This window comes from Agelaius phoeniceus, chromosome 16 (genome assembly GCF_051311805.1).
Source record: "Agelaius phoeniceus isolate bAgePho1 chromosome 16, bAgePho1.hap1, whole genome shotgun sequence".
Classification (NCBI taxonomy): domain Eukaryota; kingdom Metazoa; phylum Chordata; class Aves; order Passeriformes; family Icteridae; genus Agelaius; species Agelaius phoeniceus.
In genome coordinates this window covers 1,841,430-1,858,517 of record NC_135280.1, presented here as the reverse complement: position 1 = coordinate 1,858,517, position 17,088 = coordinate 1,841,430, and the positions used below count along the sequence as shown (strand labels likewise).

The 17,088-nt window shown below is 52.0% G+C and overlaps 1 protein-coding gene across 3 annotated transcripts in view; it reads left to right on the top strand.

The window, feature by feature from the left end:
- The first annotated feature begins 5,946 nt into the window (after positions 1 to 5,946).
- LMF1 (lipase maturation factor 1) overlaps positions 5,947 to 17,088 on the top strand; it is a 141,390-nt gene continuing 130,248 nt past the window's right edge. For 2 of the 3 annotated variants that reach the window (XM_077186901.1, XM_077186900.1), the window contains exons 1-2: positions 5,954 to 6,175; positions 14,323 to 14,632. In XM_077186901.1, coding sequence (XP_077043016.1) covers positions 5,962 to 6,175; positions 14,323 to 14,632 — 524 coding nt within the window. In that variant the 5' untranslated portion in view covers positions 5,954 to 5,961. Of the gene's footprint in view, positions 6,176 to 14,322; positions 14,633 to 17,088 lie in introns of all 3 variants that reach the window. The other variant, XM_054643805.2, reaches the window with a different exon arrangement.

Sequence of the window (17,088 nt, the reverse complement as noted above, 5' to 3'; positions counted from 1 at the left end):
CAGCCGGGGTCCCGGTTTTCTAGCGGGGTACCGGGCAGCGGGTGCGGGATGGAGCGGCCGCGTCCTTTTCCCAGCGCCGCGGAACGGGGGTGGCGGAGCGGCAGCGGCTCCGGGACGGCGGAGAGGTGCCGTGGGACCGCCGGTTTTATTTTGTTTTGTTTTATTTTATTTTATTTTATTTCAAATCCCTTTTTCCAGGTGTTTTCGGGGCGGTCGGTGCGTGGCCGGGCGGGCTGAGCTCCCTGTGTGTCCCCCGTAGCCCATCCCGGTGCCCCCGGGCCGGGCGCTCCCGCAGCCCCGAGCGCGTCGCTCCGGCCCCGCTCTCTCCAACGGGCGAATAACGGAGGAAATCGGGGAATCGCTGGAAAAAAGCGACACGAGACCCTCCGTGTCCCCTCCCCGACTGTCCCTCCTCTTTTCCCGCAGCCTTCCCGCAGCGGGCTCCATCCCGAGCACCGGGAAGCGCCCGGGAGGTCCCGGCCGGAGGAGGATGCGGCACCTCGGGGTGAGCCTTTGGATGGGGAAAAAGGGAGGGTGACCCCCAAAATCTCACCCGCCAGTTTAAGCTGTCCCTTTCCGAGCCAGCCCTGCTCTTCCAGCATTTCTTGGGAGCATTTGATTTTAATTATCCGCGGAGTTCAGCCTTCTAATTGCGACTGGGAGGGGGAAATAAAAGCAACTCCCCAAATTCAAGTTTTATCTGCTGCTTCCCCCCGGAAAAATAGAGGGTCACGATAGATTGGCAGGGGGGAAAATAAGAAATCAGGCTTCAAGCATTGCAGCGTTTAAAAAGTACCAGGAACATGGTGATTTTTGTTTAATTACTGTGATGTGTAATAAATAAACCGTATGCTTTGAATTTAAATGTGTTTAAATGTGCTTAAACATTCGTCTGCCTTCTATGTGAAAATTAATTTGTTCTCTCAAATGGCAAAGGAGGATTTAATTTCTTTTTTTTTAAACCCCAAACTGTAATTTTTCCAGTTTTCAGCTTTCTGTTTGCAGCGTGACATATTTGAAATACAATTTTACAAAGCATCTTTAAAAGAAAAATTATTTTAAGTCTCAAGGCAAACTAAATAAATTGGACTTGCTAATTGAATAATTGAAATTTTCTTCTAAAATTTAATGAGATTGGGGATGAGTTTGTTTCCCTGGGCTGTGGATTGGTGACTTTGCAATGCTGTTGGACACTTGGGAAAACCTTTTTTCCCCTCTCCTGTGACCCATAATTAATGCATATTCCTATAAATCCTGTCTCATTAGGCAATTTACCTTGACTCACAGAATTCCAGTGTTTCATCTGTTTTATCCAGGGGTGAGTCCGAGAAATAATCACTATTTTTAGTCCATTTTTTCCCAATCCAGCCCCTCCTGCGGAGCACCTTCCTCGGAAGATCCCAACCTCAGTGCGTGACTGAGGCTGGGAAGGGATTTGTGGGATGCTCGGAGTTTTGGAGGTAGGAATGGGAACAAGAACCCCTTTTTTCTGCTCCCAGTCTTCAGCTCCAAAGATTCCTGCAAAAGAAGCCCCCAAGGACAGGAGGAATTACAGACTTTGGTTTTCTTCCCTGCTCGCTGCTGCCTTCCAGGGCTCCCCAGGCTTGCCTGAGGCAGGGAATTGCACATCCCAGCCCACAGGCTTGAATTCCTCTTTGTGCAGCACAGGTAGAAGGAGGAAGGTGACTTTGGGTGGTTGTTTCCTCTCGTTCCAGAGATGGGCTCGGGGATGAGGCCGTGCCTGGGAGCGGGGCAGGGAACGTGTCCTGCTGCACGTCCCCGATCCCGCACCGACCATTCCGCGTTCCCGAGTCACTCCTGGGGGATGGAGCGCAATTCCCTGGCCTCACGCAGCCAGAACGCAGGGAAAGGAGGGAGCTGGAGCACCTGGAAGTGCTCAGGAGCTCTGGTTTCCTGAGAAGTTCACTCAGCCATGAAATGGAATGAGATAATGCCCGGGGAACAAGTGGGTTCAAGTGGGGCTGTTTGTCCCGCGGGGTCTCGTGGCTGGGTTTTTGTATGACAAAGGATGGGGATGTTTGCCCAGGGATGGGCACGGGCTGGAGCTGCAGGGCAGGATCCCACAGGCCTGACACAGCAGGCCCTGACATCAGCATTCCCAGGAAAAGGGTGCAGATCTTGGAGGGAACAACCCAGGTTCCTGTGGCCCAGTGGAGCCTTTAGGAGTGCACCCAGTTTAGAGCGGATTTGGGGGAACAGATCCAGCTCTTCCTGACAGAGTGGGCACGGCAGAGGTTGATATTTAGAATATTGCTTCATTTTCTGACGTGGCCTCTGAGAAAGTTCCTGGCCAGCTCAGGCAGTGTTTCTGGGAATCAGGCAGTAAATCCAAGGTCTGTGTGCCTGGCTCCATCACACTCCCACTTGGGAATCCTCAGCACCCCTGTGGGATGGAGGCTGTTCCCCGTCCCATCCCGGTTCCTCTGTTCCATACCCCTTCCTCCTGCAGGAATAAGAGCGTGTGTGCATTGGCTCCAGAGCAGGCAGAGCCCTGCTCATGCCAGGAAGGAAAAATTTCCTTTCCACTGGCAGCCAGGGAAGGCATTTCTAGAGGATGAGAGCACGTGGAATCTCTGGAGCCCGTGGATGTGCTCTGGGATGCAGGATCAAAACCCACCCGTGTCTGAATTACACATTAAATGTTAGATGTTGGCACAGGATCTCTTCTTTCCTCCTGCACAGCACAGCCTGGGTGGCATCTTTTCAAAATAATGGGGATTACTGTGATTAATTATGATTATTGTGATTATTCATTGCTTGTCCTGTGGCACCACTTAAGGATCCCTCTTCTGAACCAGCCCTTCCTCATTAACCTGCACAAATACATGAGAAAAAAAAGGTGATTCTTCCTCTAAAAATCCTTTCCAGCCTTAATCCTGGAGTTAAAGACCAGATTTCCACAGGGAAAATTGGGGATTTTAAAGGGAAGAATTATTGCTGCTGGAAAAAAAAATGGCTTAGCAGAAGGAAGCTCCTGAATTCTCTGTGAGGTGCCCACGTCCCCTTCAGCAAGCGCAGCTGAGCGCTCGGTGTGTGCCTGCATTATCCACAGCTGCATGTCTGTTCCCTTCAGAGCAGCCCCCCGTGCTCATGCTGCCTCCCAAGCTCCTGATTTCAGCTTTCTCTGCTCCCTTTCAGCTCAAATCCTGGCAGCCAGAGGGGAGAAAGGCCGGAGCTGAATGAACACAGAGCGATTTCGGGTGCCAGGGCCAGCCAGCGGGGTTGGGGTGCTGCTGGGGACAGCTGCTGGCTGCTGTGACAGTGAAGGCTTGTTCCCCTGGCACTGCTGCAGCTGGTTTGGAACACAGCAAAATAGGGGACGTGGCGCTGGGGGTGGCTTGGTGAATGGAGATGAGCATCAATGATGCCCCTGCCCGCCTGGCATTCATCAATCGCCTTCCCCTGGGGGCTTGAAAGGCTCCAAAGCTCGCTCTGAAATATCTTGTCCGAGTTATTTTTGCGCTGTTTTCTTTCCTCAAGTCGCCAGATAAAAATAAAAGAAGAAATCAAGAAGGGAGCAGAAGAGCCAGCACAGGTGATGGTCCCCACAAAGGGATTTGTGCGATCACAGAGTATCTGAGCTGGGAGGGACACACAAAGGTCCTCGAGTCACATTTGGGACAGAAAAGACGTCATTTGGTGTCCTAATCAACTGGTTTATCACATGTTTTTCTTCCTAGCCTGAATCATCTTCCAGGAAAGCCTTCCACTGCCTGTTATGTGAATTGAGTCCTTTTCAGTTTCACACATTTCTGCTGGTTTAGGCTTAAAATTCACAGCTTGTCCTGTTGGAAGGTGCTCCTGGTCCACGACTGGCACATCTCAGAGTGACCCTCGGCAATGAAACCTGACCCAGCTCAGCATTCCCCTCCCAGCCCCAATTACTCTTCCCTTTTTGCTAAACTTTAGCCTAAACTCTCCACTTTCCCGCAGTAATTTCCTCAATTATCCAGTTTGTTTTACAGACACCCCCGTTTAATGTAGAATTTGCTGTAAAAGACCCCACAAAGGAAACCATTAGCTCCTGTCTATTTAAATTTTCCTCTCCAAACCTCGTGGCCGATCCAGAACTGCAGTATTCCAGTGGCCTTTAACAAACAGCTGATTTTTCCTTCCCTATACAATGCACCATTATGTGGCATTTTTTCTATTTTTTTTTTCCTAAGGAGAACAATGCGAGCAGCAGTGATGGGAAACTGGAAAAACAAAAGAGGCATTTAGAAGGGACCGGTTTAGAGGCTGGGAAGTGTTGAATAATGTTACACCTGATAGCAGATGCTTTCTCAGCGACCAGCACCGAGGTGTTTACTAAGGGGATACTCAACGTATGCTTATGTTCAAAAATGCTATTTATGAGCTCCATGCAGCCAAGTGTTTGATGTCTGTAAATTATGTAAAGTAAAAATCATGGTGGTATCATAAGTAGTGAATTTAGATGGGATTTTAGGAGGAAATCCTTTCCTGTGAGGGTGGAAGGGGCTGGGATGGAATTCCTAGAGAAGCTGTGGCTGCCTCTGGGTCCCTGGAAGTGTCCAAGGCCAGCTTGGATGAGGCTTGGAGCAACCTGGGACAATGGAAGGTGCCTAAAATTGGAACTGGATGAGCTTTAAGGTCCCTCCCAACCCAAACCATGCTGTGATTCTATGAGAAAAACCTGAGGAATTGAACTTAAAATGCACTTAAATTCCCCAGCCCAGGCAGGGTTGCCTGGAGCAGGTGACACAGGAATGTGTCCAGGCGGCTTTGGGATGTCTCCAGAGAGGGAGATCCACACCCTCCCTGTTCCACGGCCCTGCCACCTCCATGCAAACCAGTTCTTCTGTAAAATGAGGTGGAATTTGTTGTGTTAATCTGTCCTGAGCTCAGCCGATCCGAGCATGGTGCTGAAAACTCCAAGGTTGTGGATTCAATGCGAGCCATTCACTGAAGGGACCCTATCATCCTTGCCAGTCCCTTCCAAACCAGAATATTCTGCAATTTGGATTCTGATTTAGCTTAGGATATCACTGTACATCCTGTCACGGAGCACCACAGAACAGAGCCCGGCATCATCCCCCAAAACCCCTTGGAAATATTTTAATAGATGTGATCCCCTCTCACCTTCCCTCCTCCAGCCCGCCCCAGCCTCATCACAGAGACGCTCCAGCCTCCTCACACCTCCGCAGCCGCGCTGACCGCTTATTTTATTTTATTTTTTAATTTTTTAAATAAAACTTTGCATTTTCTCGCCGGTTCGCAGAGAATTATCCCCGTCCTCCCACTGGTTTTCCCCGTCCTCGCCGTGTCCCCTCACGTTCCGCCCCGCCGGGCCGCACACGCTCGCTGTCCCAGACACATCTGCCCCGCTTTGAAGAGCAGTCTATCAATTTCTTCCCATTTTTGTCAGTTTCTCCCCCATTTCTGCCCTTTTTGCCCCATTTCTGCCCGTTTCTCCCAATTTCTCCCCATTTCTGCCCTTTTTGCCCCGTTTCTGCCCGTTTTGCCTCATTTCTCCCCGTTTTCTCCCCGTCCCCGCCGTGTCCCCTCACGTTCCGCCCCGCCGGGCCGCACACGCTCGCTGTCCCCGACACATCTGCCCCGCTTTGAAGAGCAGTCTATCAGTTTCTTCCCATTTTTATCAGTTTCTCCCCCATTTCTGCCTGTTTTGCCCCATTTCTGCCAGTTTCTCCCAATTTCTCCCACTTTCTCCCCTTTTCTGCTCTTTTTGCCCCGTTTCTGCCCGTTTTGCCTCATTTCTCCCCGTTTTCTCCCCGTCCCCACCGTGTCCCCTCACGTCCCGCTCCGCCGGGCCGCACGCGCTCGCTGTCCCCGACACAGCGGCGCCGCTTTGCAGCGCGTTCTCCCCGTTTCTGCCCGTTTTTCCCCATTTCTGCCCGTTTTTCCCCTATTTTTCTCCCGTCCCCGCCGTGTCCCCTCACGGCCCGCCCCGCCGGGCCGCACATGCTCGCTGTGCCCGACATGGCGGCTCCCAGCGCGGGGCTGCGCCAGCGCGGCCCGGGCCGGGCCGGAGCCCCCGATGCAGCTCCCGGAGCGGCCCCCGCTGCATCCCCCGAGCCCCCCGAGGCCGGGCTCGCTGCCGCGGCCCCGCCGCTCTCCCCGGGCACCTTCTGGCTGACCCGCATCGTGCTGCTGCGCTCCATTGCCTTCCTGTACTGTGAGTGCCGGGCGGGCGCTGATCCCCCCGCGGTGTCCCCGAGCGGTGCCCGGGGACGGCTGGAGCTGTGCCAGGGAGGGCTGGGGGAGAGCAGGGAGAGCTTTTCCCGTTTTCGCATCCCCCGAGGGTGCTGGGGCACTGAGCAGGCTCCCCAGGGAATAAGCACATTCCCAAGGCTGCCAGAGGAACCTTTGGACACCGCTCCCAAGCACGTGGTGACATCCTTGGGGATGTCCCGTACAGGAATAGCGGCTGGACCCGACGATCCTTGCCGGACCTTCCCACTTGGGAATATTCTATGATTTTATGACCATTGTGGGTCCCCTCCAGCTCTGCATATTCCATGATTCTTTTCTTGCCCAGTCCCACTTTCCTGGTGGACTGGGAATGGCTGGATGGGGTTGGTGATGCTGGAAGCCGGTGGAGCTGGAAGGAGAACTTTGCTCACGCCACAAGGCTGGTACCTCTCAGCAGAGCTGCTTGGAGCTGTTCATCCTTTCCCTTGAAGATGTGAGCTCACAGTGCAAGAGAGGCACTCTTTGTCCTATAGCAGGACTGCAGGGACAGATGCCATCCCTGGGTGCCAACACCACCAGCAGCCAGGACTTAGAGTCAACATGACCTTAAAATATTCCACAGTGAAAGCAGTTTCCAGCCTCTGCCGTGCTCCTTTGCCTCTCGCTTTGGCACTGAGAGCTGTGCTCAGAGCCCACTGGTGCTCTGCTTAAAAATATTTACAGTGAAACCGAAACTGACAAGTAACACACTACGGTACAAATTCTAAACTTGCCCCAGATTTGTCCACAGAATCGTTAGAATTTGTAGCCTGCCAGCCTGCTTAGATTATTTTGCATCAAAACCATGCAGAAGTTGTAGTTTCGTATGGCTTTGACACGCGCTCTGGTTCTAGTTTGGTTTCAGCTCTCGGTGAAATGCGAGGTTATGACTCTTTCAGTCAAAATGAAAGCGATTCTGATATTCCCCCGTGTGTAAATCCAGGCTGCTGAGTTTCCCGTGGCTCAGTTTGCAGTTTCCTTATGAAAAACTGATTAGTGCTCTGTGCTGTGCCTTCGGTGGAGGCTGCTGCTGCCCAGGGGTGGATTTGGGGTGATAAATGTGCCACACCTGGCACCAAAGGGGGTCTGCGGGGTGGGAAGGGAGCAGGGGCTGGCAGGAGGGGTGGGAATTGGTGGAAATCAAAGGTGTGGGACCTTGTGGTGAGTGGGACACCTGGGACAACGAGGTGGGGAACAAGGATCTGATTGGGTTCAGGTGAGTTACCGGTGGAAGCGATTGAAACTGATGGGCTGCAGGAGAAAAGGAGGCTGGGAGGGGCTGAGCCACAGGGCAGAGCTGAGTTTGCAGGTTGGTGAGTAAATGTGGGCTGCTGAAAAAGAATTAATTTTTTTTTGTGGTTTTTTTGAGTGGGAGAGAGGAGTGGGAATGGCTGAAAGTCAGAGGGAGACCCCAAAATGCCTCTATAGTGTGAGGTGAGGAAACCTTTTGGAGAGTGGGGTGGCAGAGGGAGAGTTGGGGGTACTGGAGCTGGAAGGAGCAGGACAGGAGAATGTTTTTGTCCCTTGTTAGGGGAAGAGGTGGAGGAGAGGAAAAGTTCACCTGCTTGTTGTGCAACTTGTGCTTGGCTGTGCTCAGGCCCTGGGGAGTTCTGCTGCTGGTTTGGGGTGAGCCAAATGAACCAAAGCCAGGAAGCTGGGCCTGGTTTGAGACAGGTCACATTCCTACAGGCAGCAGGGCTGAGGCTGGCAGTGCAGGAGAGGTGCCCCACAAGAATTTGTGGGGTGGAAAGCGCTTGTTGTGTGCGAGCTGGAGAGGTTGTGAGCGGGCAGATTCCCTCTGGATGCTCCAGTGGGAAGGAGGGCTGCCCTTTGATCTCTTTGGAGTGCCTGGCTTTAAAAACAGCAGAAAACAATTCCGTGCCTCGGTGCCAAGCTGCTCTTGCAGGTTTTTTTTTTGGAGATGGAAGCATTTAGTGTGACAGCTGATTTTTCTCGCAGACGCGGCGATTCCGCGCGCGCCGAGGCTCAGACTCGCTGAGGAGACGGTTGATGCCGTTGTGACAGTTTGACATTCCTCAGCCGTGGGATGGTTTTCCCCCCTTCTTTCACTTCACCCTTTCGTGTGTAACCCTTTCCTTTCCCTTTCCTTGGGGGGGGATTTGTGTTAAGGTGTTGGGGAATGTGATGGGGGCTCAGCTCTGGGAGCTCAGGGATTGTTCCTGTCCTGGGTGGGAGAGTGAAGGACCTTGAGGATGGGGTGGAGAGAAACGCAGTTTGGGGTGTGCAGTGACCCCAAAGTGTGCTCTGAGGGCTTGTCACCTCCTTCCTGCCCCCACCCCATTCCCAGGGGGTGTTCATTGCCTGCTGTGGTATGGGAGATGTTTTCCCTGAGGATCTTCCCGTGTGGAAGGAGGACAGGCAGAGCAAGGCAGGTGTGGAGTGTCCTTCTGAGTGCCCTCCCCCTCTGCTTTTACTCTCCCCTTCTTTTTTTGTGTCTTTTGAAGGGGTTTTCCAGAAGCAGCCCGAGCCTGGGAAGTCCCTGGCAAGGCAGCTGCTGTGTGAGAGGCAGGTTGGAGATGGGAGAAGATCTGAGGGTTTGGAGAGGTCAGAGACCAACCCCACCTGCTGCTGGCAGGGGTGGGAGGGCAGGGAAGGTGGATCCAGCTGAAAGGGCTCTCTGAGGTTTGGTCCTTTCAGCATTGTCCCATCCCTCCATCCCTTGGAAATGGTCTCTCTCTGTTTCCTGGTGCCTCCTTCAGGTCCTGGAAGGCCACAATGAGGTCACCCTAAAGCTTCTCCCCTCCAGGTGAGCAACCCCAGCTCTCCCAGCAGAGCTGCTCCATCCCTCTGCTCACCCTGGGGCCTCCTCTGGGCTCTCTCCAGGGCCCTCCCTGTGCTGGGACCCTGGAGCTGGAGGCAGCTCTGCAGGTGGGGTCTCACCTGAGCAGGGCAGAGGTTTGGCCAAATGTCACTTGGAGAGCTGCAGTTTTTCCACCCTGGTCTTGCCCTGTGTGTGTTCCCTGTGACAGAGATGGCTGTTCTGGCAATCCAGAAATACTTTGAGGTCCTGTTGGAAGTGCTCTTACAGGTAAATAGCTGGTCCCAAAGCTCTCAACAACAAATGTGCATTATTTGCTCCCTTCACCCTCCTTCTAAATCATTTTTAAGTGCTCTTTTTGGGTGATTACCATCATCAGATTCCAGCTGTAGAAATTTCAGTAATTAGATACCACCCTCCCCAATCTCAGCCAGGCTCTGTGGAGAGCTTTGAAATAAAAGCTATTATTTAAATCCAGTTTATCTTCCTTCTCCTCCTGTATTGTTTAACAGTATTTTCTTTCCCCAGCACCAGAGCTACGGGAGGTTCAGGCTCCTTCTTCCTAAATCTGAAATCCAAAGCCCTCTCGGGGGGTTTGGCTTCCTGTGGGCTCCTGGCTCTCCCCGGTGTCCTTCCTCCTCTCTTTCTCTGCCATCTCCCCTGCTTTCCCTTCCCTCAGCTTTATTCAAAGGCTCCCAGTAGCTTTCAGCCTGCCTGCTCAGGGTTAGAGAACACCTTCAGGCCCTTTTGCTGCCCTGAGAGGTTTTATTCCAGCTCAGTGCTCCTTGGCAGGGCTGTGCAGCACCAGCAGTGCATCAGCTCTGGGTCCTCTGAGCAGCTGCATCCCCCTGGAATGGGAATAAAAAATAACAAAGGTGGAGAAGGGAATCTCTCTCCCTGCCTTCTCCTTGCCCAAAGCCCCTCTGGAGCAGAGGGATCTTCCCAGGGCATCCTCCAGCTGCAGGCTGGGGTGGTTTTGGACAGCCTGAGACCCAAAGGGAAGCTTTTTCTATTTTCCACAGCTTTTCAAACAAGGAGGCAGCAGGGAGATAAGAACTTCAAACACTCCCCTCGAGCAACCATCCCAATGTGTTCAGCTTGGCCATGAAAGGCAAGAAAACAAAAAAGGTGCTAAGGGCAGAGCACTCTGTGTGGTTTTTGTGGGTGCTTGGCTTCACCCTTTTGCTCAGTGCTCTGGTGTTGTTGCTTCTGTGTTGCAAAACTTTGCAGGGGAATTCATCGATTGAAAATTTATTTGAGTCATTTCTCTGGTAATAAAATACCAGGAATATTCTGCTCTTTCTTCTCTCCAGCAGTGCAACCTCAGCTTGCAGCATCCATCTCAGGGCCTGTGCAAATGCCCCCTTGGGTCAAAGGGGCACTTGATAAACTGCTCCAGGCAGAGTTTTTGTGTGTGTGCAAAATGTAGTTTGGTTTTCAGGCAAGGCTCTGTGCTCTTGGTTCAGTTCTTCTTGTGGTTTGGGCATCAAGGAAAAGTTAAGACTTCTTTTAACAAGGAGGGGGGAAGACAGAAAAAGCCATAAGACCGGAAAGTTTTGGATTTCACATCTTTAAATCTTTCCTGAGTGTGAAAAATGGGATTCTCTCCTTCTCCCACCATGAGAGTCTGAGCCTGGACTGAGGGAAGGGAGCTGAGGTGCCAGGGAAATCTGGATGGAGCGAATCCCTTTGGATGGGGATGCTTGGGTGGTGGTTATTGGTACCATGTGGGGTTGAACAAGGAACATGCTGGGTTTGGGGGCAGAGGGGAGGCTGGGAGGGGGGGAGTTAATGGAAAAGTACAGTGAAGCACCTTCTGAGGTGAGGATAAGTATGGAAGGTCTATTAGCAGCCCTGGTAATTTGCATGTATTATGTAAAGCTCAGCTGGCAGCAGGGAGAGCTCCCATGTGAGCTGTCAGAGGCTCTGCAGTGGGAGGCAGACCCGGAGCTGCTCTGTTCCCTCCACCTGCACAGCCCCAGGAATGGCACATCCAGGTGCAGCAGGGGGCTGGGCACTCCCACATCCTGGAATTGCCCATAGGAAGGGAAGCACGGGCAGTGAGCCCTGGGGTGGTGGGGCTTGTGCCAGCTCAGGAGGCCTGGAGGGTGCAGAGCCCCAGGGAAAGGCTCCAGGGGCAAGGAGAGGTGGGGCAGAGTGCCCCAAGCCCAGCACGGTGGTGATGCTGCCACTCAGTGCCCAAAGCGGAAGCAAAGAAATCCCCAAACACAGGGAGGCCACAGGGAGAGAGGTTCCAGAATAAGGATTAAGGAAGAGGAAGGAGCACAGGCTTTGGGGGAAAAGGGATTTTTATACCCCCTGACCAAGCCGTGGTCAAAGGGAAGGTTCCTGGAGAAGGCAGCAGGGTCTGTTGCACTGAATTTAAGGCTCCAGTTTCTCTGGGCTTCAGGGAGAGGAAGCAATGACAAGCTGATAAATAACTTCCCCTTTTCCCTCCTGGGTCTGAGCATCTCCTGTGCTGCTGAAATCCTCTGCAGTTTCTTTAGTTTCAGCTCTTCCCCGTGTCCAGCAGCGCAGGAGCTGCAGCCTGAGGGGGAAACCTCAGGAGATGGAGCAGGGATGGGTGGAGGTGGGAGCTGGGTGGGGATGAACCCGTCCCAAAGATGCTGGGGATGGGTGGAGAGGGAGCCTGGAGCGATGCCGACACTGAGCGTGGGGAGTGTCCAGGAGAGGGAGCTGGATCCGGGATGGAGCTCCGGGAGTGCCAGCGTCACCTGGCAGGTGATGGATCGGACACAGCTGGAACCACGGGGTTTGCTTTGGGCCAGGTGAATCCTCCCAAAATTAGGGCTGGTGCTGCTGGGTTTTCATTGTGGATGGAAATCCCAGCAGTGGGAAATGGGAAAACCCCTTTGGAGTCTGAGCTGGGCCATCCAAAATGTGCATTTCATGGCAACTCCAAGCCATCCTTTGCTGTCTGCAGGCTCGGAGAGGCTGAGCAGGATCGTGTCCATCCAGTGTGCACTTTGCTGGAATTGCTGGTGTTTGTTTTTCCTAATTTACCCTTTCCTTGTTTGTCTCGTGCACGGCACAGGGGTCTAATTTGGACTTTTTTTAGGCAAAAACCTGCTCAGCATTTATGGGTTGGGGCAGCAATTCTGGAGCATTTAGAGGTGAATTTGATTAGCACTTGTGGAAAACTGTGCAGCAAATTGCAGTGCTAATCATGGGAAATCAAGCCACAGAGTTTCAAGGCAGAACTGGCTTTCAGTTGGCTTTTTAAAGCCAAAAATGAAGATATTAAGCTACCTAAAGCTCAGAAGAATTTTATTTCTGCTGGTTTCATGTCAGGCTTTCTGATTACATAGTTATGCTGAGCTGAGTGTTAGTAGAAAAATATGGATAAAATAGAAAACACTTACTTTGTGTCCCAGAACTGATCCTGTAGTGTTTGAATCAGCTTTTCTCATATCTTTCTCTATCCATAATTGAGCAAAGGAATTGAAGAAAAATGTCTCTTATTTGTAAAATCATTCACTGTGTAGAAAAGATGGATGGGAAGAGACACAACCCATTAACTCCCAACTTTATTGTGCCATCCCTGGGGTTCAGGAGCTTCTGGAATCAAAGGGAACCCTCCCAGTGACCTCTGCTGTGTGCTGATGATGACTTTTAGTGGTTTTTAAATGAGAATAAAACCCATGGCTGTGTGCAGAGAGCTGGGGGAGCGTTAAGTGGATTAAGTGGAACCCACTGGAGACCTTTGTCTGGGGAATGGGACTTTCAGTCGGATTCCCTGGGGCTGCAGACTTTGGGTTGCTGCTTCAGACTTCAAAGAAATGGGAATTTGGGCTCTGATTTCACACAGCCTCTCCCCCAGTGCTCCCAGTGAGAGACACCAGATGAACACCAGGGTTGTTGTTTGCAGAATGCCAGCATTGAGATAAGGAAGGAAACAGATTTGATCATTAACCGAGGAAGATTGGGGAGGGGAACAAATTGGCCTTTTCCAGGAGCTCTGGTGCTGCTGCCCATGACGTGGCTGGTGTTTGGGTAATGTTTGAAGGATGGGTAAATTAGTGGATGCAGCCTAATCAGGAAATGTTGGCCCTCCTCATTTTTTATTTTTTTCCCCGAGACATGGAGATTACTGGAGTTACAAACTGCAAATTGGTAACTGCAAGAGATGCCTAAAATATGAGATAATGCCTAAAAACTGCCCAACTTTCTCTGTAGGGCATCAAATGCTAGGTCTATGAGCTGTAATTAAATTGCTGATGTGCTGTTAAAAAAAGCAGCTGGCTGCTCTAAGAGTGTCCATGGCTGGAGCAGAAACACTATAAATGGGACAGCTGTAAGGACATGGAAAAGGGGGAATTTAAGGGGTGGGAAAATGGTAAGATTTTGGATTTCCAGCCTTCCAGGGTGTGCAGAGGGTCAGAGCTGCTGTTCTGGGGAGCTGTGGGGTTGAACCATGAACTCCAAGAACTGAGTGTGCTTCGAGCAGCTCAGGGTCCTCAGCATGGGAAGGAATTGGAGCAATTCCAGGGCTGGAGCCAGGCTGGGAGAGCTGGGGGTGCTCACCTGGACAGGAGAAGGATACAAGGAGAGCTCAGAGCCCCTGGCAGGGCCTGGAGGGGCTCCAGGAGAGCTGCAGAGGGACTGGGGACAAGGATGGAGGGACAGCACCCAGGGAATGGCTCCCAGTGCCAGAGGGCAGGAATGGATGGGAGATTGGGAATTGGGAATTGTTCCCTGGCAGGGTGGGCAGGCCCTGGCACAGGGTGCCCACCCTGGATCCCTGGCAGTGCCCAAGGCCAGGCTGGGCACTGGGACAGGGGAAGTGTCCCTGCCATGGCAGGGGTGGGATGAGAGGATCTCCAAGGTCCCTTCCAGCCCAAACCATCCTGGGGTTCTGTGAACACCTCATTAATGGTATAAATGATTTTAAGCTATCTAATTGACAGTATTTTGGTATATGAAGTGTTTTCAATACAAGGAGAAGATTCTGGGACTTGATAGATGCCCAGGTAATGTTACATAAAGCTGGAGATTGTTCTCCTCCAAAGCCAAGTCAGGATTGATAGAATTCCTTTGCCTGCTGCGTTGTGGTTCATAGAAACCACAGAATCCTGGGATGGTTTGGGTTGGGAGGGACCTTAAAGATCCTCCAGGTGCAACCCAGGGCACCTTTTGTTGGGCACTCTAGTGACTGTGTTGGATTTTAGTGGAGATAAGGACTTGGGAATAAATTCCTTCCAAGAATGACTCCTCTAGCTCTGCATTCTGATCAGCTCTGTCACCCTGGATGGTTCCTCACACGGTTTTTCCCTCTCTTTTTTCCCCTGCAGTTGTGGCCTTCTTGGTGGCCTTTCATCAGAACAAGCAGCTGATAGGGGAGAAGGGGCTGCTCCCCTGCAAGCTCTACCTGCAGGAGGTCAAGAAATACTTCAAGGGCAAGGTTGGCCTGGATGCCCTGAGCTATGCCCCCACTCTCATCTGGTTCCTGGACTGGTCTGCCATGGACAGCACCCTGGATTGCCTGGCCCTGGCTGGCCTGGCAGTGGCAGCCTTTGTGCTGCTGACTGGCTGTGCCAACATGGTCCTCATGTCCCTGCTGTGGCTCCTCTACCTCTCCCTGGTCAACGTTGGACAGATCTGGTGGGTGCTCGATCCCTCTGCTCTGCTTTTCCCTTGTGCTCTTTGTGGTACACATTGAGTTTTCCTGGTGCAGTTTGGGTTTCCAGTCCAATTTGTGATTGCTCCTCACCAGATTATCCCTGTAGGAATGTGAGATAAGGGCAGCACCTGGCAGGAATGATGTATGGACACAAATGATTGATGGCAATGTCCCAGCTCTGTCTCAGCTGGGATATCTGCCCTGAGTTCTCCTCTGCTCATTGGTGCAGGGTGGGATTTGCTGATCTTCATTGCATGGTTCCATGGCCTTCCATAATTCCATGGCCTTCCATGGTTCCATGGCCTTCCACACTGTGTTATCCCAGCTGTGCAGTGCTTCCCCTCATGGCTGTTGCAAGGCAATTCCCTCCATCATTTTAGGCTTTTAGGGTTTTTTAGGGTTTCTCAGTTTTCAGCTCTGTCCAAGAGAGAGCTGCAATCTGTGTTTCACACTAAGGACAGAAAGTTTGTGGGAGGGAAAAGAGAAACCCTGACTCCTGTAAATCACCCTGCTGCAGGGGAGGGCTGTGGTGCTAAAATAAAGGGTTTGGCTTGTCCTTGCTCTTGTTCAGGCCCCAAATGTATTGTCTGAAAGAGGATGAAAACCCCAAATTTCATCAGGTCACCTCCTGAGGTGCCTCTTGCTGCGGCTGAGCTCGTGTGGAGGGGGAAGCTTCTGCCATCAGGAGGTGCCCAGGGAGACTCTTCCCAAATGTTCTGGCTTTACAGCAGGGCACCTTTTGCACTGATGGGCTCAGTGGGTTTGATGTGAAGGGTTTGCATGTGCTGCCCCGTTCATTCCCATCCTACTGCAGCTGGAATGTCAGTGGGTGAAGGAGAGCAGCCTCTGAAAAGCTCCATTCTCTGAGCTCTTCACTCAGCACCAAATTAAAGCTAGGACACCAAGCCACAGGGTTGGACAAATAACTCAATGGATGGTTTTCCATTGCCTGTTCCCAGATTATTCCAGGATTTCTTGTCTATTTTCTGGATGTTTTAATGTGGAAGGGCAGGGATTCAAGCATCCTCCTGCTCTGGCTTCCAGGGGTACAGGAGCAAAACCTGGCTGTGATCCTTGACTTCTTCCTCTTTGTGTTTCTGTTTGGAGGGGAGAAGGGAAAAATCCCAACAGCCTCCCCATGAAGCTGCCAAGGTTTTGTAGCTGAGCTTTGGAGCTGCAGTGACCCCAGGGCTGGAGGTTTGATCTGTTAATTCCTGGAGCAGTGGGATAATTAAGACAGGCTCTCTTCATTAGTGCCCACAGCTCTCTGGAGTGCTCCCTGTGCTGGTGCTGTGCTGTAGAGCTCTTGTAGTTTTATTATTTTTTAAAAAACCCCACCTGGAATGTGGTTTTATCCCATGTCTTGGGGCAGTGGGTGCTGTGCTGCCCCTCTGCTCCCACTTTTCCTGGCTTGGGGGGTGCTGGCTCCTCTGACAGTCCTGCAGAACTCCTGAGGTTTTCCCACAATAATTCAGTTGTGCCTGGTGAGCTCTGAGTGGCTCTTTGGGCACCTTTTTTAAGGAAGAGGCCAAGGGTGGGGGGTACAGAGAGGAGCCTGTCCCTCTCCTCCCCAGCCCTTACCCAAACCCCAGTTCCTGCTCAGGGATGAGAGCTGGGGTCCCCTCCCAGCTCCAGGCCAGTGATCCTGGCAGGAATGCACCTGGAGCCTGTTGTGCTTGAAAGGAATTGACTCCTCGTAGTTGAGATAAGGATGGATTATTTTCTTTTTTTCCCCTCCTTTGCTCCTTGAGATTTGGGGGGTGAAATTTAGCCTGGTGTACAGCAAAAACTCACCAAGGGGGAAGGGGGAGCAGAAAAGGGGGATTGGAGGTGTTCCCTCAGCTGCTTTTCCTCTTGATTTCAGTATTTAACAGGAAATGAGGTGGTTCTTGGGAAGGGAGAAGAGTCCTGCTCATTCAGCTGTGGGCTCATTTTCCATCAGATCCTCTGCAATGGGGCAAACCCAGATTATTCCAGTGTGACGTGGAATTCCCAGGACACAGGGGTGCTGGCTGCTCCCAGTGCAGGGAAGGAACAAAGCAGGGCTCACTCACTGCTCCCTGTCCTTCAGGAGCTGGGTGCTGCACAGGGAGGAGCTCAGGGTACCCAAAATCTGCAGTATTGGCCCGAAAACCAAGGCTGGCCTTAAAACCTAGGCTGGCTTTCCATCTCCTTCTCACACTGGTTTCTGGGTGGGGTTAGGTGCTGCAGGGATTGTCTTGCTCCCAGTTTGGGGCAGGCTGAGAGGTTTTGATGGGTTCTGCTGCTTCTCCAGAGCACCTGAAGAGAGCACAGCTCTCCTGAGGTGGGCAGGACAATGCCAGGCATTCCTGGCTGGAGTGAGGAGGCAGCCCAGCAGAGAGGTCTCTGAAATGAGCAGGAAATTCCTCCTGTGGCCCAAATATATTTTAAAAAAATCCTTTGTGGCTCAAAATAA